The sequence below is a fragment of the Myotis brandtii genome, unplaced genomic scaffold (assembly GCF_000412655.1).
Source record: "Myotis brandtii unplaced genomic scaffold, ASM41265v1 scaffold8, whole genome shotgun sequence".
Classification (NCBI taxonomy): domain Eukaryota; kingdom Metazoa; phylum Chordata; class Mammalia; order Chiroptera; family Vespertilionidae; genus Myotis; species Myotis brandtii.
Genome location: NW_005371219.1, coordinates 2,524,826 through 2,548,893, shown reverse-complemented (window position 1 = coordinate 2,548,893; position 24,068 = coordinate 2,524,826). Strand labels below are relative to the sequence as shown.

The window sequence follows — 24,068 nt, the reverse complement described above, 5'->3', positions numbered from 1 at the left end:
TAATGTCACCCCAATAAATTCAATAAAAATTTAAAAATAAATATATTTAAAATATATGTACATCAAAGTTTGATATATCTATGCTTGATAAAAAGCACCTCTATAACTCTGTGCTTTTTATCATACTTATATTTAGACAGAACTTAAGCAAAAATTCTGATGTCAAATAGTACTCAAGGCATTACTCTCCTCCTCCCTCATACACAGTTTCTTCTTCATCTTCCTTCTCTGACACAACTACTCTTAGCTCTTTTAGTGCTTTTGTTTGTTTGTGGCATTGTCTCCCTCATTTCTTTTTTTTTAAAATATATTTTATTGATTTTTTACAGAGAGGAAGGGAGAGAGATAGAGAGTTAGAAACATCTATGAGAGAGAAACATCGATCAGCTGCCTCCTGCACATCTCCTACTGGGGATGTGCCCGCAACCCAGGTACATGCCCTTGACCGGAATCGAACCTGGGACCTTTCAGTCCGCAGGCCGACGCTCTATCCACTGAGCCAAACCGGTTTCGGCCCTCATTTCTTTTTTAAAAAATATATTTTCATTGATTTTAGATAGGAAGGGAAAAAGGAGAGAAAGAGAGAAACATCAATGATGAGAGATAATCATTGATTGGCTGCCTCCTGCACACCCCACACTGGGGATGAAGCCCATAACCCAGGCATATGCCCTTGACTGTAATCGAACCTGGCTCCCTTCAGTCTGCAGGCCGGAACTCTATCCACTGAGCCAAATTGGTCAGGGCTGTCTTCCTCATTTCTAAATCATGTGCTTATCCTGCTATTTCTTATGCTCCCTCCCTCTCCCCATTATGGACATGTAGACATTATTATTGGCTTTCTAAAATGAAAGATAATGATCTACCATTCCATCCTGGACCTCCTATCCATCCCATTTTTCCTTCTTCTATCCTCCTGCTATAATGTTCATGTTAGTTTGGGTCCTCTGAGAAACAGGCACTAGAAATGCTGGAGCAGAGGCTGGTGAAGGATAACAGGCAGCTCCAGGGCTGATGTGACACCATGGAGAGGGAGGGCTAGGAAGGATAGTTCTGAGAAGTTCAAGGTCAAAACTCTGGAGAAGTCCTGCGTTAGGCAGCAAAGACTGCTCTTTCTTAGAGTTTTCTTTTTTTAATTGCCTCCTTTTCTGTGTACATGTCCATTATTCTGCTGAAAACTTTCTGATAGAATATAGTAGAACCCATCCATCCATTGATCAGTTTCATTTCTTTCCTTTTTGGAGCTGTTCCCTCTGGAGCCCCATTCTGGGTTGGTTGCACCTTGCTTATTCCCTCATTTTGGTGGAGCACATCTTCCCAGAGCTTGCTGAGAAGGGCTGCAAGTGATATATGTGTTTTGATCTCTTATATAGGTGTCGTCCACCCCCACACTAGTTTCTAGGTCAGAAATCATTTGCACCTCAGAATTTGGAAGTTACTGCTTCCTGGCTTCTGATGTTCCTACTGAGAAGTCAGTGCACCCAGACCCCTGAGGCTTTATGTGACCTTCCTTTATTTCTGGCAGCTTTGAGGATATTCTGTTCATTCCAGTGTTCTGAAATTTCACAATGATGTGCCTTATTCTCTATGCTGGGTGCTAGGTGGGTCTTTCTAATCAGGAAACTCATGCCTTTCACTTCTGGAAAATTTTGTATTATTTCATTGATTTCTTTCATTTTGTTTTTTTTCAGTTCTTTCTTTCTAGAGTTTTTATTATTTACACATTTGATCTATCGGCCTGGTCATCTAATTTCTGGAGTGAAACCGACTCTGTCCTGTTTCCTACTTGGTTCTGACAGATTTCCTTAGCTGTATTTTCTGAGCCTTCTATTGGTTGTTTTTGCTTTCAGAATATTCCTTTTTTATTTTATTCTTTTGTTGTCCTTAAAATATATTTTTATTGATTTCAGAGAGGAAGGGAGATGGAGAGAGAGATAGAAACATCAATGATGAGAGAGAATCATTGATCAGCTGCCTCCTGTACACCCTACACTGGGGATTGAGCCTGCAACCTGGGCATGTGCCCTGACCGGGAATTGAACCATGACCTCCATGGTTCATAGATCAACACTCAACCACTGAGCCTCTCTGGCTGGGCTTTATTGTATTTTTTTACTTTTTTTCTTATTGTATCTCATAGAATAATCATTGTATATTTTGGATGCAATTCTGTCCTATGAGTTGTCTCTGTTGCCTTGGAGTTCATTTTCCCCACTCATCTGTGAAGTATCTGTCTTTCATGCCCACAGCTTTCTCTATTGTCTGATGATCCTTTGTTCCTATTTAAGATAGAGGCACCAGAAATCAGATTGTAAGCCCTGCACTGTGGGGCTTTTTGTAGGCCTCACTGTGATTAATCTGATAGAGGCCCAGATTCTTGTAGGGGATCTTCACATCAGTATTTGCAGATCTTCACTGCCGGGCAGGTCTTTTTCAACACAGAGGAATCCTCCCATCTCTTCTCTTAGTGGTGGTGGTTGGGTAGGGAGAGGCTGTGCAAAAACCCAAACTGCCAGTGTTTTGGGAGCTGAGTTTGGGAAGGTAACTGAGAAGTCTTGTCTTTTAGTACATACATTTTCACTTAGTTCCCCTGATTTCAGGGTAGCGCCTGAACCTCCTCCTCAGCTGTTTCCAAGACCACAACATTTCTGGTTCGGCTTCTACAGACCTCTGCTATGATGGGAAGGTACTAGCTCAGCTTCTTGGCTGCCCAGAAGGTGAGGGTGAACTTGGAGTTCTGATTACTCCTGTATAGACTTTCATACAATCCTCCTGTGTTCAGCCCTTCCCTGCCCCCTGGCCTTGTGGGGCTTGGAGTACCCTATCTCCTTTCCTAGGACTTTCTTAGAGTGAGTCACTCCAATGAGCTTGTTCTTACAGGCATTCTCCAGACTCCACACCCCATTTGGTTAATTTTCACTTTTCCACACTGTAGACTAATTCAGTTGTAACTGTTTCCCAACAATCTTCCAACTTCCCAACAAGTTTTGGCATTTCTCATTTCTGCTGTCTACCCATCCACTCATCCCCCACTCTAATCTTTATTATTCTTGTAGTTTTATTTTTGCCCTTCTTTTCATTTTACTGGGGTTTGAGGAGGGAGTGTAGACAAAGAGCATATGTTCAATCTGCTACATGTAGCCAGACTTCAGGCTTCTCCTATGCTCTACTCACTTTCAACACTCGCTTTCAGCATGCTACCGCCAAAATTATTGAAAAGGGACCTCTTTTGTAGAATGGGCTCAGAGGAAGCAACTGCTGCTCAATATTTCTTATTCCAAGACATTCTTCTTTTTTGACCCTCACTTGATTTATTTCTTCATTGAGGTAATAAAAGGTTACCATTTAGTGAGGATCTACTATGTGTCAGATACTTATACTCAAGACGGCTCATTTTACCTTCACAGAATCCCTGCAAGGTAGGGATTATTATACCCATTTTACAGACAGGGACTGTGGCTCAGAAACTTTTCCCAGGAAACTCAGCTGGCAAGATGTGGAGCCTAGACTCAAGTGGGTGTCAGTTTGATTTCCAAGCTGGCTATTCTTCCCAAGGCCTTTGCTGCCCACCCTGAAGGGGTGTGCAGTGCTAGGTGACTGTAGGACTTGCACGCCAGTGCTTTTAGGGAGAATGTAAGTCCCATAGAGGCAGAGCCCTCATCTGCCCTGTTCACCTACATTTCCTAAGCATAAGAGCAATACTCACTGCATTGAAAATACACAGTCAATATTTTTAAAAGAATGAATGTCTGAATGTATGAATATGATCTTATTTAATTCTTAGAGCAACTCAGTCATAATTCAAATATTACCTTTCTGTAAAAAGTCAGGTAACAAGTCTTAGAAATTGAGGATATTTGTTTTCTAGGGGTTTCTTCTTTCCAGGAAGTGTTTTCATGCAATGTGTGAAATAACCCATGACAAGGTATAACTAGGGCTGAAGGAGAGAGAGGAGCTGGCTTGATTAAGTTGGCACAGAATTATTTAGCATTCATTCAACAACATATTAGTGAGTATCCACTATGTGCTACTGGATGGGGAGATTTATATTCATTGATTCTCATCTTCACAATAGCACTGCCAGGGAGCTAGTTGGCCTAAAACCAGTTTTTTAAAATATCCATTTGCCTAGTGAAGCATTTGCTTAAAATTCAACCTCCTTTTAAGAATCTGGACATCATTTAGTGCCCCGTTTTTTTGTTGACATTTTGGAACAGTTTAATAATTAAAAATATAACTTCCTTTAAGAGCACATCTAACTCAATTTTGTATTTCTAATAGGCATTTATTGAACTTGCAGGGTTTAAAAAATGATGGGATTAATTTGGGTACTTGAAAAGGCCTTTTCCTATTTGACCTACTTTTGGATAATTAAGCTCTTTTTAGTCAGTTTATGTAAAGCCCTTTATTCAGAGTTTAAATGAAATTAAAATTTAATTTAATTTAATGTTTATTTCCAGGACACCTGAACAGATGCAGAAATGCTCCAAAGGGGATTGAATTTTACATGAACAGGCTTTTCGGTAAGATGTTCTCCAGCCAGGCTGTAATGAGAAAAAAGTGGAGACAAAGACCTAGCCAATCCAATTACTACCTCCTCTCCCTCCTTTCCTTCCTCTCCCTCCACTGCCATCCAAGGAGGAGGAGACTGGGGCTCCTAGTGGCTCCTAATGTCTATGATTTTTGGTGTCAAATACTATTTTTCCTGTTCTCCGCAGTCAAAGGTGGGTCATTGAGGGGATGCACTGGAGGCAGGCCCAACTTCTGGCAACCTCTCCAATAAGCCTACCTACCTGTTCATTCAAAAGCCATGTCCTTGAACATCAGTGGGGCATGCAAATGGCTTAAAATAGGAATGGCTAAAATAGCCAGAGAGTAAGATAACTTTGTAGCACTTGCATAGTGATTGTATTAATTATAGAAATACTTGTAATAATTCAAACAAGTAAAAGAGGGGAGAATTGACATTCTTTCTGGTTGCCTAATACCTCCTCAAATCAGAATTTGTGAAATTTGTGAAATGTGCCAACTATTTACACATGTCTCTCTTTTTGATAGGAGAAAATGCAATCAGTTTGCTCAGAACAAATTGGGAGGAGTGTAGCTCAGGGGTAGCGTAAGAGTAATTATCTTAGAACATACGGATGTGTCACACCCAATCTAGGAAACATGAGCAGAGTGCTCAAAGACTGCCATTGTTTTTTTCTTTTTAAAAAAGGGGAAATAATTGATGATTCTTTTTCAAAAAACAAAGTACAACCAGCTCCATTTTCATATTTGGAAAACTACAGGAGTGTCAACATAATAATGTCTAAACTTTCAGGAATAACTTTTTTAGAATTCCATGGACTTTATCTGAAACAAAGGATGATGTCCTAATGCCCCCTAGGTGCTATGCCTGTGGCTAAGATCTCTGGCCCCGCCCCGTGTCTGTCCCCAGAGTTGCTGACTAGTGATCTTGAGGCTGACTTTCCCTGCACATTCCCAGCGGGGCTGGTGTGGGTATAATGAACCAAGTGTCCCCCCACACCATTAAATTCCACCATTCTAACTTTTCAGGCATTAAAACTGTACTTTGTAAATTATATCCATAGAGACGTTCACTGAAGTGGCCTTTACAGTGCTGTGGGGACATCTGCATCAGTGGACGTGTGAAGGGTGCAGACTCTGGGGCCAGACTGCCAGGGCTCAGACACTGGCTCCCGCACGTCCCAGTGATGTGACAAGTTGTGTGCCCTCTGTCCCTGTCAGTAAAATAAAGATTCTGTGTATCTACCTTACAGGGTTGTTCTGAGAATAACATGAGTTAATATGTGGAAAGAGCTTAGAGCAGTGCCTGGCACCTGGTACCTGGGATATTAAGCATTAGTTAGGAACATATTCCTATCACAATTACTTATATGAAGTGCTTGAAATTATACAAGGCGCTTTTTGAGTTACAGGTGCACAGGCATGCACTTGCCAATATATATGTAAATTAATAGTTGCTCCTTATATAATCCTAGAAGTACAATTTCCCAACAATGTGAGTTCTCCTCTCTTCCTTCCCCTTTGCCACTACCTGCCACCAAACAGCTTTCTCATCATCTGTTCCTGTTTTCTTTTCTTTTTTTTCCCTTGTATGTCCAACGTTCTCTCTTCCTCCTTCACAGCTTACTTAATTCTACTCTGGGAAATTTGTTTATTATATTTACTCACAAATCTTTGGAACCCTCTTCTTCTTTTCTTTCACACTTCTAAGTTTATTTTATTTTATTTTTATCACCCAAGCGATATGGGAAGTGGGTGATAAAAGGTAAGCCATGCTACTGACATGCTGTGTCAAAATGAAGAGGGCAACTTGCAATGGAGTGACTCCAGAGCTGGACAGAAGGGGCCCTCCTTTTTCTGGTCTCAAAGTCCAATGTCTGGCATTTCAGATTTAGATAAATATTTTACTACCACTGATCGGCTGCCTTGTATGGGTGAAGCACTAGGTTAGATCTTTTAGATGGATTATCATTTTATCCTTACAACAATTCCTCAAAGGTACATATAACTCCCATCTTACAGATGAGAAAAGCAAAACGGAGAGGTAAGTACCTTTCCCTTGACCACATCACTACAAAGTAGAGAGATAGAGTTAAAACCCAGATGTTCTTCCATAAACTCAATTTTCTTTCCACTACTCAAAATTCTATCATCACATAACAGTGGAAGCAGTAATAATGTCCAAATTCCAACAATAGCATGCCCTTAAAACTCTCATTCAGAATTCCATAGAAATTTCTATATATCTCTTCACCTTTCTGTAAAGAAACCAACTTTTTCTACAACAATCACTCACTCCATCCATCCATCCATCCATCCATCCAGTCATCCCTCTATTCATTGATCTATCCATCCAATCACATATTCATCCATTCAAAGACATCCATCTAATCATCTATCCATCCATTCTTTGATTAATTATTTACTATGTTACAGGCACTGTAATAAGTTCTGAGGAAATCCCTATCTTTAAGGAGTTCTCAGCCTCGGAAAGGGGGCAACATGTAAATAAAACACTATAATATAATGTGTTGAATGAAATACATGGTGGTACTTACAAGGTGTTACAGAGAGGTGGGAGGAAAATTGCTAACATTTCCTAGGGGAAAGATGTTAAACTTGGGCACCTGGCACTGTGGAAGGCCCGTGAAGAAACCACCTGAAGTTGTGTCCAAAATTCTCTTATGGGGAGTTTGTGGCTAATGGAGGAGAGAGGTGGGAGTTTAACTGAGACATTACATAGGAGTTTTAACTGTGTTAATCTTTGAACTAATGAAGAAGTTGCCAGGAACCAGAAGTGGAGGGAGACATTCCAGGTAAAAGAAACCACAAGTAGAGGAGTATATGCAAATAATTTGCTGGGACTCCAACATAGAGTACCGTGTGAGAGGAAGGAGACAAAGCACTGAGGATAGGGGGCTAGTGTGCAGATCAAGAAAGGATTGGTGTGGAAGTTGAAAAATTATTTCTTGAAGATATTGAAAATGCTCTCAAAGGCAGTATTAGAGTTCACTGTCAAGTGTATTCTTCAGTGAGTGCTGTTAAAATGATAGCAGTTCTTTCTGTCCATTTCCAGAAACTTGTCACAAATTCTCTATATTTGGGGATAAATTTGCATTCAGGAATTGAGCTGGGAGCCCAACCTTGTTTCTGAGGGACAGTGTGTTCTGAATCCCAAACAATGGCTTACAAAGCTTGTGGAGAGCAATAGGCTGTGAGCTGGCACGGTGGCATTGCCCTCAGTGACACGCCTAATGTTCAAAAATGGGGCAGGGGAAGAGGACATTCTCTAAATGAAGACGTGTATTTTGGTACTCAAAATGTGGCAGGGAAGTATTTGGAGATGGATTTTATTTGAGGTAATAGTTAAATTTATGATATAGATTTCACCATAGCAATTTCTGCAACACTTTTTTCTTCCCTCACATCTGGGGTTGAGATTAAGAAGGTTAGTTAAATATATGTGTACACACACACACACACACACACCCTCTCCCAAAGAGGAAGCTGGTTGGAACTGGAACCGTTTCCATAGATCGCAAGGCTCATTCGCCCGTCTCCTTAGATTGGACAGAAGCGACATTTCTAAGCCTGATAATTCCCCTTTCTGTCTGAGTTGATCAATACATCATTTTGCATCCTGCAGCACAAAACCCCAAATGTGCTTCCTTTTCTAAAAGGAAGCCTCTGTTTTGCTGGGATTAAGAGGGCAGAGTCCCATGGCACAGTTTGCGGGCAGTTTTTGGCATCTGAAAAACCTTCCTTCTTTCAAGAACTGTGGGCAACCCGTCAAGAGGGAACAGCATTTTGGCATTTGGACTGAGGATCTTACCTGCCAACTGGGCTGTCCTGAACGTATTGTTTCTGAAACCGGGGGGAACACAGGCCGCAAGAACAGGCTTTGTAGCATCGGCCAGTTTTGATGAGCACAGCTGCTCCGAATGGAAGGGAGGGCTGCCAGCTGTGTTTGCCCCATTTCTTTGGGGACCAGCATCCCTCAGTCTCCTGCTTGTGCTGGTAGGGCATGCCTGTGACCTCTCAACACTCCTCTTTCACAGACCCTCACCCATGAACACCACAGCCATGCAATCACACACTGTATGCACAGTCACTCTGATTGGCATTTTCCTCTCCATTACCCATCACCCTCTATTCTCCACTTCGGGTGTCAACCTTACCAAGAAGGTGAGTGGAAACTGACCCAAAGAGAGGCTCGCTAGCTCAATATGTTCAGACGTTTCTTCTAGGATTCTGTTTCCTAATTTTATTTTCATTCAACAAGTATCTACCGGCTATCAACTTTCTCAGCTTCTCCGAGAAGACGGTGAGCAGAACAAACTTCTGGAAGTATCCTCGAAAGGCCTCCACTCACTAAAGCCGAGTCCAGAAGCGAAAGAGGAGCCAGAAGGCCCAGGAGCCAGGCTGTGGGCTCAGCCTCCTGCCTCAAGCTGCTGGACCTCAGACCCTCGTTCATAACCCTTCTGCCTTTTTCTTTTATCTAATCATTTTTAATGAGCGAATCTAATCTCCTCAATTAAAAAGGAAGAGAACTTCACACTCTATAATATACTTCAACAGAGAAGCTGGAGCAAAGTTGTTCAGCAAGCCGAGAAGACAACTTCAGTAGGATATTAAATGCTAAATAGTTAATCAGAGAGTCTGGTCTCCGGGGGCTTAGAATATGAAGTCCACAGTTACATCCTTCATTCTTAGCATGTGCAGAAAATATTTTCAAATCACTTCCCAGATAAGCAGAGGGTGGAAAGGCGCTGGCTGTGTAACAGTAAAAACGTTTCTTGGCTTCCAAAAACCGTTTTAGAGTCTTGGCAGGGGGGAACTTTTGTATAAATATCTACATAATTATGTGAATATATCGTATGTAAATGATAAGTCACAAAAAACCCGGCAAAACCTGGCTGAGAAATTTTAAAGCAGCGGAGGCTTCCTAACCTCTCGGAATCTTGATCAATTCATGGGTAGCCCCGAAAAGCCCCGAGACGGACAGTGTCTGTACCTGATAGCCACGATCTCCTCTCCCACATGTTCCTGCCTGAGGGGCAGAAGGACATTTCCTTACAGAAAGACAGTCTGAAAAACCGAGAACAAACAGCCTACATACCCTGCAGTCTTGGTCCTCCATGAAGGGGCTGCTGTGTTGCTATCAGGCCATATGTTCGAATGTTCTCCGACTTCCTTTCTGACTCAGATCGAATGAATCCGCAGCACTGATGTAAGGCTCTTAATGGGAATCTGTTTTCAATTCAGGGCAGATGTGGGACACTCTTGTAGCCCCAGGGATTATCAACCCTAAAACAAATCGCCTTCAGGATGATAAGTCAGGAGGCAGGAACTGCTTCCTGAGGCCTGCTTGGGGTTCCTTCCAAATGCTTAACATATAACACAATCGCTATGGCACAAAAGCAGGCTTTGCTCTTGAGGTTCTCAGGCAAATCCTCCGCAGAAACAAAGCTTGTAAATTCATCGCAGAGCGTTTGCATAGAAATTCAGATGTTTTTAGTAACATACAAAAGTGGTCACAATGTCCCTGGCTCCCTCCCGCCCCCCTCACAACTCTCTTAGCGCTGTGTTTGGAACACGGAATATAGTTTTTCCACAAATTGAAATTGAATTGTTCTGCTTCAGAGTTTTCTTGGCTCAAGGAAAGGAAAGGGAGGGCTATTCCAAGACATCCGCAGAGAAACATCCAGAAATCAATTTAACACAATAAGTTTAATGTTGCAGAATTAGCTTTCACAGGGCACGGACAACCTACAGCTTGGAGCACCTCTGAGACCACTCTGTAGGGCTGGCTTATTGGCCAGGATTTTAGAGCCCCCAAATCATAGCTGGGGTTTAATATAGTTTAACTCAATTTAATAACTCCAAAAAGAGTTTTTGAACACCACTAACTTGTAAGAAATCTAAAGGGAAAAAAATTAAGATTTTAAAATAAAACTTTGCTCTTAATTAAAAGCTCTTATATAGAACTTTAAAATATTAAAAGTTAGCATGCATGCCATTTCCCCATAAAGCTCACACAGGTTAAGTTTAGTTATAAGTAACCTTAGTAAAGAGTCACAGAATAGTAACATTAAATTATATATTTAGAAGACACAGTCAATTCTTTAAAATTAATATTATAAATGTGACTAACAGTGCTACATGCCATGGGAAAACATTAAGTCACCCACCAAAGAATACTAGGGCTACTGTTTCTCTTATCCTCATGAGGAAGCCAGATTAAACTTCTAGGACTTACACATGGGCTAAATAAATAACCACTGGCAATATTATATGGGGTGTTCAGAGCTATCGATGGGACAAGAAGGGACCTCTCTGTCCCCAGATCTCTTTAATTGAGTGGCTCTGAGCAAGCCACTGCCTAGGCCACAGTTTCTTTATTTGTAGAGTGGCCGAATTAGGTAGGTGATTTCTAAAACTCAAACCTCAAATATCAATTATGATGCAATGACCAACACCTGGTAGAACAGAATGTAAAGGTCCTTCCTTTCTTTTGGTTTCAAGAGTAATCACTAACTGACATTAGCTGACATCTCAGACAACATTTCCCCCCATCTTTTTATTTTTTATTTTTTTTCTTTATTTCAGAAAGGAAGGGAGAGGGAGAGAGAGATAGAAACATCAATGAGAGAGAATCATTGATTGGCTGCCTCCTGCATGCCCCCTACTGGGGATTGAGCCTGCTGCCTGGGCACGTGCCCTTGACCGGAATTGAACCTGTGACCCTTCAGTCCGCAGGCCAATGCTCTATCCAATGAGCCAAACCGGCTAGATTTCCCCCCATCTTAAAGCACGTCTTTTATAATTATGACTAATAAGGCAAGTTTTAGCTAAAATGTTAAGGTTAAAGAAACCTACCACTTTATACAAATTAGACATATATTTGGTTTGATAGGCTTTATGAAAAACAATTACTCTACATTTCTCATCCTGCTCAAGGCATTAATAATGTACTTACTTAACAAATTTATTAGGAATAGTTAAAAATTTTTTTTAATTAAGTGGCATGAGGACAGTCAGATGTTGTCAGTGAGCAGTGGGCAATTTTGATAGATGGGGGATAGGTGTGGAGGACAGATCATGGGGTGTGGGGAAAGAGGATGGTATTATGAGTTCAGAGGTCCAAATCCTAGTTCCAGGGCTGCTACTAATTAGCCTTGTGGCTTTGGCCACCTCCTTTCTCTTTTCTAGGCCTCTATTTCCTTGTCTATACAAGGAAGGTCTCTCTCTCTCTCCATCCTCTTACTTGCCCAATAATCAAAAGAGAAATTCTTCCCCATGGGATATAGCTTCTGTTTTAGAGTTTGACTCTCAGGAGCACTGAAGTCAAGACTACAACCAGCAGTTCAGCATATACCAGGTAACAACCTGAGACTAGGCAACGATCTCCAGTTAACCCGTGATAGGCTTTCTTTCAGAACTGTGGGAGATTCCCACCAACTTGCAGAAAGGAACTCAGATAAACCAGTGAAGTACGGTTACAAAGACCATCAAAGTAATGAAGCCCCACCCCCACAAACCTATTTAAATTTCTCAGCTATGATTTGATAAAAATATAAACATTAAAAAAATTAATCATGTGTAATACTGGTGTTATGGGTTGAATTGTGCCCCTCTCCCAAATTCATATCTGGAAGTTCTAACTCCAGTACTTGGGAATGGGATCTTATTTGGAGATAGATCTCTGTAGAGGTAATCAAATAAAAATAAGGTCATTAGTGTGGGCACTAAACCAATATGACTGGTGTCCTTACAAAAAGGGGGACACCATGTGAATAGAAAGAGGGCTAGGAAGAGCGGCCTGGAACAGATCCTTCCCTCACAGCCCTCAGAAGGAACCTACCCTGCCGACACCTTGTTTTGGACATCTAGCCTCCAGACTGTGTAGCAATGAATTTCTGTGGTCAAAGCCACCCTTCTGTGGTGCTTTGCTACCATAGCCCTAGCGGACTAACCCAATTGGCATCCTCTGATCAATGATTGTGCATACATTGTGCATCCTACTAAATGTCCAACACCCGCATACACAAGTCAAGGGACACTAGACTTAAATAATGTGAGAGCTGGGGGAAATGAGCATTGTGTGGGGAAAAGCCATCAGCAGCAATATTTTCTGTTTTTAAAAAATTCCTACCATCTCTCTGTTCCCCCTGCTCCACATTGCAATATAGAATACAAATGACTTAACAAAGTGCTTGAAATAGAAAATGGAAACCTAAAGAACCCAGGTGATGGGGAGGGCACACCCCCCCGGCATGCCCACGGCCCTCATTCAAGATATTGTGTGCTCACCCACCATGAGAGCTGGGTTCAGCTCTGCTATTCTCTTAGCTCCCCCATGGCTTCCCATTCCAAGCATTTACAATTCCCCCTCCTATTAATCATAAGGACTTACCCCCACAAATAAAAACAAATACAGAAATAATGTGTGATTTCATATCACAAAAAGTTAGGCTACATTGACTCTCTCTATTAAAACACTTTATCAACAATAAAAGGTGATGCTAAGGAACTGACATGGTGAATGCACATTAAAGCACTCATTACACTGAGCAATTGATAGAGTTTCCAAAGATAAAATTCAGACCAGATCCAGCATCATTATTCACAAAATGCCTTATCTGGCAAAGTTCAGAAGTGAATACAATTCACAAAGCCACTCTGAAGGAAAATGCAAATGTTCTGAACCTACATATGTATGTATTTATTTATTTTTAAAAAATGTTTTTAAGTGATTTTTAGAGACAGGGAGAGGGAGAGAGAAACATTGATTTGAGGGTGAAACATCGATCAGCTGTCCCCTGCACACACCAACAGGGGATCAACTCTGTCACCTGGGCACATGCCCTGACTGGAGCTGAACCGGCAACTCTTTGGTGCACGGGACGATGCCCAACCCACTGAGCAATGATTTTTAGAGACAGGGAGAGGGAGAGGGAGAGAGAAACATTGATATGAGGGTGAAACATCGATCAGCTGCCCCCTGCACACACCAACAGGGGATCAACCGTGTCACCTGGGCACATGCCCTGACTGGAGCTGAACCTGCAATTCTTCGGTGCAGGGGGCGAGGCCCAACCCACTGAGCCACACCAGCCAGGGCTGAACCTGTATATTTATTAAAATCCATCTCTAGTATCTTTCTTGTTAACAAGCTTAGAATTAAACACAGTTTGTAAATACTGACAATATTTATGACGCAAACACTGCTGAGACAAAGGCTGGGCCCAAACAGTGCAGGAAATAGGAAGGAGGAAAGCTTTTAGAGTTAACCACCTAGGCGAGTGGATGTGGCCCCAGAGAAAATGGAATTCTGCAAGACTGAACTTTTCAAAGGAATGTTAGAATGTTCAGTGGGAACTGCTAGACTAGAGGTTCTGGCCGAATTTGATGCTTTCAAAATAGTGAGGAGGAGTGGAAATAGCTGTCGCCATGGCCAATCAGAGTTGAGGTGAGATTTGCAACTTGGATATTAGCAGTTAAGGAACTTCCTCCCTCCCCTCATATTTGCCAGGTTTCATAGTAGCTTCTCTGTATGTTATTTACATTAAACCTGGTCTGCCTAATTTTCCCACGAGAGCTAAACATAAGAATGCAGCCTTTACAGAGCTCTGCAAAATGTCCTTTTTAGAGGGGAATAAATAAAAATGTAGTTGTCTGCCCTATTCCCACTGTGTGCACTATAGCTGTCGCCATGGCCAATCAGAGTTGACGTGAGATTTGCAACTTGGACATTAGCAGTTAAGGAACTTCCTCCATCCCCTCATATTTGCCAGGTTTCATAGTAGCTTCTCTGTATGTTATTTACATTAAACCTGGTCTGCCTAATTTTCCCATGAGAGCTAAACATAAGAATGCAGGCTTTACAGAGCTCTGCAAAATGTCCTTTTTACAGGGGAATAAGTAAAAATGTAGTTGTCTGCCCTATTCCCACTGTGCGCACCAAACCTGAGTTTATTATTTTATTTCATGACATACAAACATTTATTCTTAAATGAAACAATTCTTTTTTTCGATGTCTTTCTTGGCATTCCAAATTGTTTGATCAAGGAAAGTTTCAAAACATTGAAAGCCTTTTCCACCAGCCAAGATTTCCTGCACTAGGAAGGGGCTAGGGATGATTACTGCAGAAAGAGAAATGGCTAACACTTGTGTGACTTATTGCTCACATAGTTAACATGCATTCACCTCCGTTCAGGGGATCACAGAGTTTCACATGGCTGAGAGATGAATTAAGTGTGAAGACTTTCAACAATATCCCTTCCAACTCGCAGACCATGATTCAACGCAGTGTTTCTCATAATTGCCTGCTGAGAAGAGGCAGCTGGGGTGCTTGTTGAAAATGCAGACTCCCAGCCCCTTCCCTGGGAAAGCTGATTCTGTAGGTAGGATGGGTCCCCGGGACTCCTTATCATCAGGCAAGTTTAGGAAATACTTTAGTCCCTGACTCTTGACCTTGGCTAGATGTTGCAATCACTTGGGAATCTGACTTTATTAGTCTGGGGTATGGCCTGAGCATCTGGATTCTTAGAAACTTCCAGGCGACTCTATAGTGCAGCCGGGGTTGAGAATCACTGACTTGATTGAAACAACAGTCTGTTAAGGGGAACGCGTGTGAAGGCAATACCTAACATTCCCGTGATGATTTTGAAAGTGCTCTTGCATACACCTGTCTCATTTGGGTCCTTGACAATCTGTCCAGGTGGGGAGAGTGGGTATTATCTTTCTTTTAGAGATAAGCCAACCAAAGCTCAGGGAGGTGAAGAGGCTTGATGGGAGGCCCTTCTCTATCCAGAATTATGGAATCAGTGGGCTTTTAGTTACTCTGCTACCTTACCTATGTTCTTTTGCAACTTACTAGGTCTCCAGCGTTCACAGTCTCCCTTTAAAAACAAAACAAAGCAAAACAAGACTTTCGGTTGCCTACAGCTTCTTTTACATCAAAATTGTTATTAATAACTAGAGGCTCAGTGCACGACATTTGTGCACTAGGGGGGAGGGGAGGGGAGGTGTCCTTCAGCCCGGCCTGTGCCCTTTCGCAGTCTGGGAGCCTCGGGGGATGTCCCACTGACGGCTTAGTCAGACATCCTTAGTGCTGCTGTGGAGGTGGGAGAGGCTCCTGCCACCACTGCTGTGTTCAACAGCCATCAGCCCAGCTTCTGGCTGAGTGGTGCTCCCCTTGTGGGAGCATGCTGACAACCAGGAGGCAGCTCCTGCATTGAGTGTCTGCCCCCTGGTGGTCAGTGCGCATCATAGTGACCGGTCGTTCCACTGTTCGGTCAATTTGCATATTACTCTTTTATTATATAGGATAATCTTACAACAACCATAGCAGCAGCTTACATTGGGCACTTTCTATACATTATGCTAAGTGCTCTGCATGCATTATCTTAATTGTCTCAAGGACTCCTTAAGATAGGTTTTTATCCCCATTTTACAGGTGAGAAAACTGAGGCTTAGAGAGTAACTTGCCAAAGGTCACATTTCTATGCAACACTTTTCTTATCCCATCTAAATCTCTTCTTATTTTCCCTGCAGACAACCAAACTTCAGCAAGTGGCAGAGATGTAAGTATCTGATAAAGTAATTCAGGAAAGTTATTATGGACAATTACAGCTTTCCTGAATTCTGTTGTCACTTCTAATATGGGATCAGATTTTTAAAGAAATTTCTAGAGCCAGTCATTGAATCTAGCACTTGAGGAGTTCAACTGGAGAATTGTAGGTCAATTTGTAACGACCTGGTTTGTCTGTGACTAAGGTTAATCCTGCCTTCCCAGACATAGTCACAGTGGACTGACTTGGCATCAGAAGGCTTGGGCTTGGATCCCAAATGCTTTTTATTAGCTGCGGGATCTTGAGCCAGTCACATCCAGGATGTGGCTCAACATTCTGAGAGAATCAGGCCCAGTTGGAACATTACTGATAATCAATATTCTCATATCTATTTTTCTAAGGTTTCCAAAGTAGTGAGCTTTATTTTTTCTGGCTATTTCCATTGTTGTGGCTGTTCTTATAACCATTATTATTGTTACTATGTAAATTAGATGTTATACTAGACACGAGACAATACACTATATTTGAATTTTATTTATTTATATATATTATATTTAACTTATAAATAAAGTGCTCAGTACAGTGAATGGTACAGAGTAAGCAAATAATCCTAGATGTCAGCACCACCTTCATCATTAAACTTATTATTTGCTGGATCATAATTAATCACAAGTAATGCAGGAAAAACTTATAAAAACATTAACAGATGACACTGACTGCACACTTACTTCTTCACACATACAGGATTTATTTTTATTATTTCAGTATCCAGAGCTCAAAGTAAATCAAGCCAAGTATCTGGCTCCTAGAAGTACAAGATCTGTCTAGTTATATAAAATCTTTACAGAAATTAGATACTATTTTATGATGCTATGAAAAGGGAGAAAGATGTAAAAGAACAGAATTTGTCTCTCCAATTTTGAAGATTGTCATCTGGTATGAGAATCCCTCCTACAAAGTGTGAGGTTATGTCAAGATTGAGGAGGAATTATTCTTTTGTTTATACTGCAAAGAGATTAAAGCTACTGGGTCAACAACAGAAACTTAAACTATGCATCATCTTACATATAAGACTTGATTTATTTAACATATATTAACTGGGCACTTACTATGGGCTGGACACTGGTAATCCAATAATGACAAAGGTCTCTACCCTCATGAGACATACTTTTTAAATATATATTTTTATTGATTTCAGAGAGGAAGGGAAAAGGAGAGAGATAGAAACATCAATGATGAGAGAGAATCATTGATAGAATGCCTCCTGCACGCCCCACACTGGGGATTGAGCCCGCAACCCAGGAGTGTGCCCTTGACCAGAATCAAATCTAGGACCCTTCAGTCCACAGGCCGACACTTGTCGCACTGAGCCAAACTGCCTAGGGCTGAAACATACTTTTTAGATGGCACACAGACAAAGGACAAGTACATGAGCAGGTTAGTAAAACAATTGTGCTAAGTTTCTAAAACAACAACAACAAAAACACCCAAAAGGGGCCTGAGATGAAAACTGTTGGGAGAGGTACTCACTTCAGACAGAGTAGTCAGGAGAAGTGACATATAAGCTGGAAGAATATGAAGATGCCAACTGGGATTGAAGAAAAGCATTGCAGGCTTTTCTTCATAAATACAAAGTCTCTGAGGTGGGGAAATATGTTTGGTGCAGTTGGGGAGCTGGGAAAAGTCAAATTAAGTGGAGTGCCTAAAGCATGGGAGAGGGGCTATGACGTGAGGCTACAGGCTCTTCAGGGGCCGGTCACACAGCTCTCTTGGGTGATGGTAAAGAGCATCATATTAAGTCCAATAGGAAGCCGCTGAGGAATTTTAAGCAGAGAAGTAGCATGATCTGATTCTTGCCTTAACATAATTCCTATCATGTAGGAAGGATATGGAAGACAATGGTGACCTTTATCTAACCAAGCAATACTTGTTAGAAAAGCAGAAATTACAAAGTAATCTGTGTATTATTCCATGGACACAATCCCCCATATTTGTGAAGAAAGAGGTTTGTCTATATTCTAAATATACATCTAGATTATAGCTATCTAGATCATCAATCTTTAACCTGCCTAGCGGAGGACAGGAATGCATTTTCCAACACTTTTTGTCAAAATAAAAGATAACACAGTCCTTTCAAATCACTGTCTGTGAAATCCATGTCTTCGGGTTTCTTTTTCATCAGAGAAAGGGGATGTGCTGAAAGTGAGCAAGATCCAGCCAATGTGTGACCTCGCTGGATTCCAGGTGGATCCCTAGGAATTGAAGTGCACACCTAGGGAAACTGACGGGCATACAAGTGTCACTTCTCTGCTCAACAGAACTCTTACCATCCCTGGTATACATAAAAGTTAAGACACTCAAATTGTCCTTGGGCCGGCTCAGAGGTAAATCCTCCATCCTCATGTAGTCTTCTATTTCCATTGTCCAGACAGGGGCAGGAAAACAGTCACGCTCGGTATAATGTAGAGTTGAACATATACAGATGCAAATGGACAACTGACGTACTTTTACGGCTCTACATGTCAAACTCTCTTTACCCCACGATCGTTTTATTTTCATGTTCCAGTTCAATAAGAAGCATGTTTTCATGGTTGAGTTATGAACTCCCCAAATAGAGGCTTGTCATGGCAATGCAGACAGACGCCTCACTGCAGCCGCACTCCTGGGCACGGCTGGAGTCATCAGTTTTAATGAGAGCTGTTAATATCCCCTCCATCGAGATGGTAGCCCTGGGCTGACTTTCTGGGCTGTGCACAGGTGCTCTCCACCAAAAATGTAACGCAGGTTATTACATTATCAACGAGGCACAGATGCGCTTGCTGTCTGAACTCAAGGCGGTGTTCCTGCCAAGAGCATAACTCTTTCAGCGGGCCCAGGTCTGTTTGTATCAAAATGCCGTTCTAGCTCAGTGAACCTGAGAACGGCCTGCTGCTTCCCCAGGACACAGGTTTAGAAGGCATGCTTAAGAATGCAAGAAGGCTGGGCTCTCAGAAGGCAGGAACAGGCTTTTTAAGAAGACGAAACTCAGTCCACAACTTTCTGTGCTTTTTTTTTTCCAGTGGAAGCTTCAGCCACTGCGCAGCCACTCACTGACTCATCAGGTTTCCCCTGGGCACCTGTCCTCTGCCAGGTACCCCGAAGGAGTCAATGATTCTGCCCAGGAATTTGTCCCGGGGCTTCCTGCAAGGATTTCTACTGGTTCTGATCTTCTCTCCCAACTTCTTCAGAACTGTCTCTCCAAATTCATTCTCCATTGCTTCTCCCCAAGCCGCTAGTCCTAAGGTCATAGATTTTTTTTCCCTACAGAGTTGGATGCTTACCTAATTTTACGTCCCTGGCATCTCCTTTTTCCTAAGCTTGAAACCCTCATTCATTGAGCTTTTTGTTATTCATCTTGGTCCCTGGGACCAATGTGACTTGAAGGCAGATATTTCTTAAAGCTGGCCGCTGCGGGTCCTGCAGTTAGCCTAGCCTCCTATGTTGGCACTGCCAAGCCAGCGTGGGTGCCTGGCTGCTGAGACCTGGCTTTGAAAGGCCCCCGAAGGGGCCGTTGCCGACATGGCACTGCCTCTGCCTATGCTCTCCATGTAAGTCACCCACCAGGAATAGAACCGTGGCTCAAGGAGAAAAAACGGATTCTCCTCCCTGAGAAGGAGTGGGTTTTTGATTGATCTTGACTTTGAGAGTAATACTGCCTTGCTGTCCAGGAAAATTGCTTTCTTATAAAGGAGTTAAGTGGTAAGAAAGGAGGTCAGTACACCGGTCACATTGCAACCTCCCTACTCTCATTTCTGTTTCAAGCCCAGAGATGAACAGACACAAGTAAAACACTGCGAAGTGTATATGTGTCCGTGTGTGTGTGTGTGTCCGTGTGTGTGTGTGTGTGTGTGTGTGTGTGTGTGTGTGTGTGTGAGAGAGAGAGAGAGAGAGAGAGAGAGAGAGAGAGAGAGAGCGAGAGAGCAGGTGTGTGCTTGGAGTGTGCAGTGTTTTTGTGGGCATCTGAGAGCACCCAGCTGAGGATAATATGAGAAAAACGTGGTTATGACAGAAGTATTCAATCCTCTGTCCTTTTGCTTGTTGTAAGCCTGGACTGTTAACCATAGATGCAGAGGATGCTGAAGATAAATGGGTGCTCTTCTTCCCCCTGTGCTTTCTGCCTACACCCCCTCCCATGCCTGACTTCAGTTCCCTCCCCTCTCCTTATTCCTATTCCTTTTTTGACTGATGGTTTGGCAGTGGCAGCATAAAGGAATAGCTGGTGGCATTTACCCTGTTGTCTGTCCCCAACCCCAGGGATGTGGCTGTTGCTGAGGAGTGCAGGACTGTCATCCCTGCAGCTTGGCTCAGAGCCCCCGAGATCCGGGCCAGCAGCGGTGTCTTCTTGGCGCGGTGGCTGTTCTACATGGCTGGCCTCGTTATGAAGCGAATCTCTTGACAGGCAATTTGCTTCTGCCACCTGTATCTACAGATCCTTCGCTGTGACTGTGAAATGCATGCGATCCTCTCTCTTCTCCCAGGGTTAGCTTTCACGACATGTTCTGCTTCCACTTACTGGAATTGCCCAGTTTGCATTTCCATTTGGTGCTTGAACTGTTCTGATCACCTCTCCTCTCTTCCAGGCAGATAGGCACATGTTTCAGAAGTGGGAGGAAGGCAAGGACATAACGGAGTCAACAGATGATGATAGAAAGTAAACATCACATTGACATGCCTCCAACTGGGGAAGGCCTGGGTGGTACAGCACCCCACTGCCCCCATGAGATCTGAGTCTGGATGAAATACAGTGATGGAAGTGTGACCGGGGATTTACCATTGCCTGTCTTTTGTCAGATATCAGCTAGAAATCTTCCTGATGCTTACCAATGGTAGAAATATTGGAAAACGCATTAATATTTACAAAGCCCTTTTAGGAGTGTTACTATTATGCAGATTCAAAACAAGGCACCTAAGAAACTGATTGATGTTATTATATTTATATATCAACTGTATAGACTATATTCTGAGATTTTGGGGGGGAAGAGGGGGGCAACTATAAGGTGGTTAAATGTGATAAATTAAGTGATATTTAAAAATAATTTAGATTCAGATAGGAATCCATTCCAATGAATCTTTTCCAACTATGATATTTCATAGTTGAAAAATTAAAGTTCTTCAAATTTTATGACAAGTGAAAGTAACATGAAAATGGTATCCTCCAATCTCTGTTCTTTTCGTATTTTCAAAGCATTATATCATTCAAAGAGCTATACATATATTTAATCCTGAACTAAAGAAAAATTTTGGTTCTTCAATATGCTACTTTGTTCAGAAGTAAAAATCAGGGAAAGAATAATTGAAAGAGTAAAACTTTAAAGTACCTTTAAAAGGTGTTAAGATGATGAAAAGACCCATCACCCCAACAAAAATCTCTCCCCAGCTGATAAATTGACTCATTCTTGGTGTAAGGAGCACCCTCTGTGAGATCCAAGATCTTCTGTATGAGAAGAGAGTCAAATCCCAGCCATCTTTTTGCCAGCCGTTTCTTCTTCTCCATCAACTTTATTATAATTCACTTATGTAGTTAGTTATCATGTATTAAGCCTGGTGTGTGCTGGGTTCTGGAGACACAGTGGTGAGTAAGACAAACCTAGCCCTGCCTCGTGGAGTGGACAGTGACAGGCGGTGAGATAGGCAACAGCAATGCAACCAGGGCCAGGGTGGGAGAAGGATGTGTTATTTATGGGGCCTTCAACAGGAGCAGCTCACAACCCATGTGTATTGGTGAGGACAGTATACAGTTGGGGGCATTTTGCTCTTGCTCTGAAAGTAGATGTCTAAACTTCCTCTCTATCTGTTGATACAATTTATTTGAAATTTGAGGACAGTTTACACAATTGGCATTGGCAACCTTGTCCGGTCCTAGAATTTTGGCATAGTTCTAGATACAATAAACACCCTGAGCGTGGTGGGTTAACTTTGCTTCTAACTTTCCTAATCACAGGTATTGTTTTGAGTGACTCCAAATTCTCCTGGAACATGAGTTGCCCCACTTTAGGCAGGAACAGCTCCCACCCCCTCGTAGAGAGCAATCCTTGAATGTCGTCCAGTCATAACATGTACATGGCCAAGGTAACAGAGGTGAGTAGGAAAAATACCAGGCTGTTTGCATTGGGACATGGCAACCATGAGATGAGCAAACATTAAATGTTGTTTATTGAGGTCAATGTGAAAGCTGTTGAATCTCTTATAACAACTTTCTCGACATTTGATGCATGCCTTTTTGAAACACCTCAAGCTGAGCTTGTTCTGAAATGTCAGAATGTTCCATTCTGGTAACCATTCAACTCGGATCAAGTTCTCTCTTTGTGCAGGATTCTGTGAAGTGCAGCTAAAATGTAGAAGGGGAAAGAAAGAGGATAAAATGGAAACTGGGAGCTGTGAGTCAGTAGACAGTGAAAACAATCTGAAAAGGCTTTCTGGTTTTGGTTGATTATAGACTGAATTTACGGTCAAGGCAGAGAGAGGTGCACCCATACTTTTCATGCATGCCTTCTTTTTATGGTCCCCTTCTCGACACACAGGGGCTGCTTGGGCAGTAATTTTTGCCTATGGATTATGGTAGCCTCAGAACATTACAGCCTGAGTTTGTGAACAAGCTATGTGTGATCCTGGATCCAGGCAGGGATTCTCTAACCTTTGAAGCCAGGAAGCCTTCAAACAGGGCCTTAAAACTTTAAGAATAATCTCAAACCACAACTCTTGCTTCTTGTTTCATTTACCTCTGACAAGGGTACCGGGCAAAACAAAATATCAAGAAGTCGTAATTATGTAGAGGAAGGGTGCATGGGATTTGGAAGTCTGAGGTTTGAGCTCTGGCTCCACTTTTAACACAGTGATTTCGGGCAAGTCACTTAATCTCTATGAGCCTCAGTTTCCACATCTCTAAAGTGGAGGTAATACTACGTACTCAGGGGATTATTGTGAGGATCAAATGAGGTAATGAATATAAATTGTTTAACATGGGCCCAGTCCACAAATGTTCACTAAACATCAAGCCATTATTATGTCAACTTCATGGAAAAAAGTTCAATGCTTCAATGAGTCTTCTTTAGCTCAAAAATGGCTTAATCTAGCATAAGCAGGACGTAAGTACATTCAAACAAGTTAAAAATGGGAAAGCCAGTTGTCACTTATTCATTTATTTAACAAATGTCTTTGGAGCTATGTGCTTGGCAATGGGTGAGGCATTGGGGTGCAGAGATAAAAGTAGCAGTTCCCATCTTCCAGGAGCATGAAGCCCAGTGGAGCAGATCAGTAAGTAAGCTGACAATGACAGTGTAGCATATGTGCTTAATAACTGCAGTTGGCAGACCTATGCTGTGCAAACACAGAGCAGAAGAGAGAAGAAGAATACCAAAAGGATTACATGCTCACTGAAGTTGAATATTCTAATTCTAAAGAAATGGAAGAGGAAGGTCAAGAACACAAGAGAGATGACTTCGGGCCCTGCCTCACAGCCTGCCCAGTTCCCAGCATTAGGAACTCTCTTCTCCCCAGGCTGGGAGGTCCTTATTTGGTTTCTAAGATGAATGCTGACCTTAGATAGGAGCTTACAGGGCTCCAGACCAACCCTCTGTGACTCAGGTTCAAGCTATATTTGCAGCCAGGGCAGACTTGACCATATGCTCCAGGTCTGATACCTGCTCTTCTGCCCGAATTCCTTGAATGTATAATGCTTAGGATCAGAACTGGGCTCTTTCTTCCTTGTATGTATTTAAGGAACCTATTCCTGGCTCTGAACTCCATGCTTAGGAGTGGACTTCTATACACCTTAAAAACTGAACTACTCATACAACTTAACAAAAGGAAGATAAACAACCCAATGAAAAAAATGGGCAATGGACCTAAATAGATACTTTACAAAAGAGGACATAAGGAAGGCCAAGAGACATATGAAAACATGCTCAAAGTCACTAATCATCC

At 42.1% G+C, this 24,068-nt stretch overlaps 1 protein-coding gene and 1 pseudogene across 2 annotated transcripts in view; both read right to left on the bottom strand.

Moving 5' to 3' along the window:
* Positions 1-3,196, bottom strand: part of LOC106724322 — a 43,535-nt pseudogene extending 40,339 nt beyond the window's left edge.
* SASH1 (SAM and SH3 domain containing 1) overlaps positions 1-24,068 on the bottom strand; it is a 299,036-nt gene that overhangs the window by 211,658 nt on the left and 63,310 nt on the right. The window contains exon 1 of one of the 2 annotated variants that reach the window (XM_005883721.2): positions 9,650-9,727. The exons of the other annotated variant lie outside the window; for it this stretch is intronic. Within the exon in view, the coding sequence (XP_005883783.1) occupies positions 9,650-9,670 (21 nt within the window). The 5' untranslated portion in view covers positions 9,671-9,727. Of the gene's footprint in view, positions 1-9,649; positions 9,728-24,068 lie in introns of those variants that run through there. 2 annotated transcript variants of the gene reach the window in all.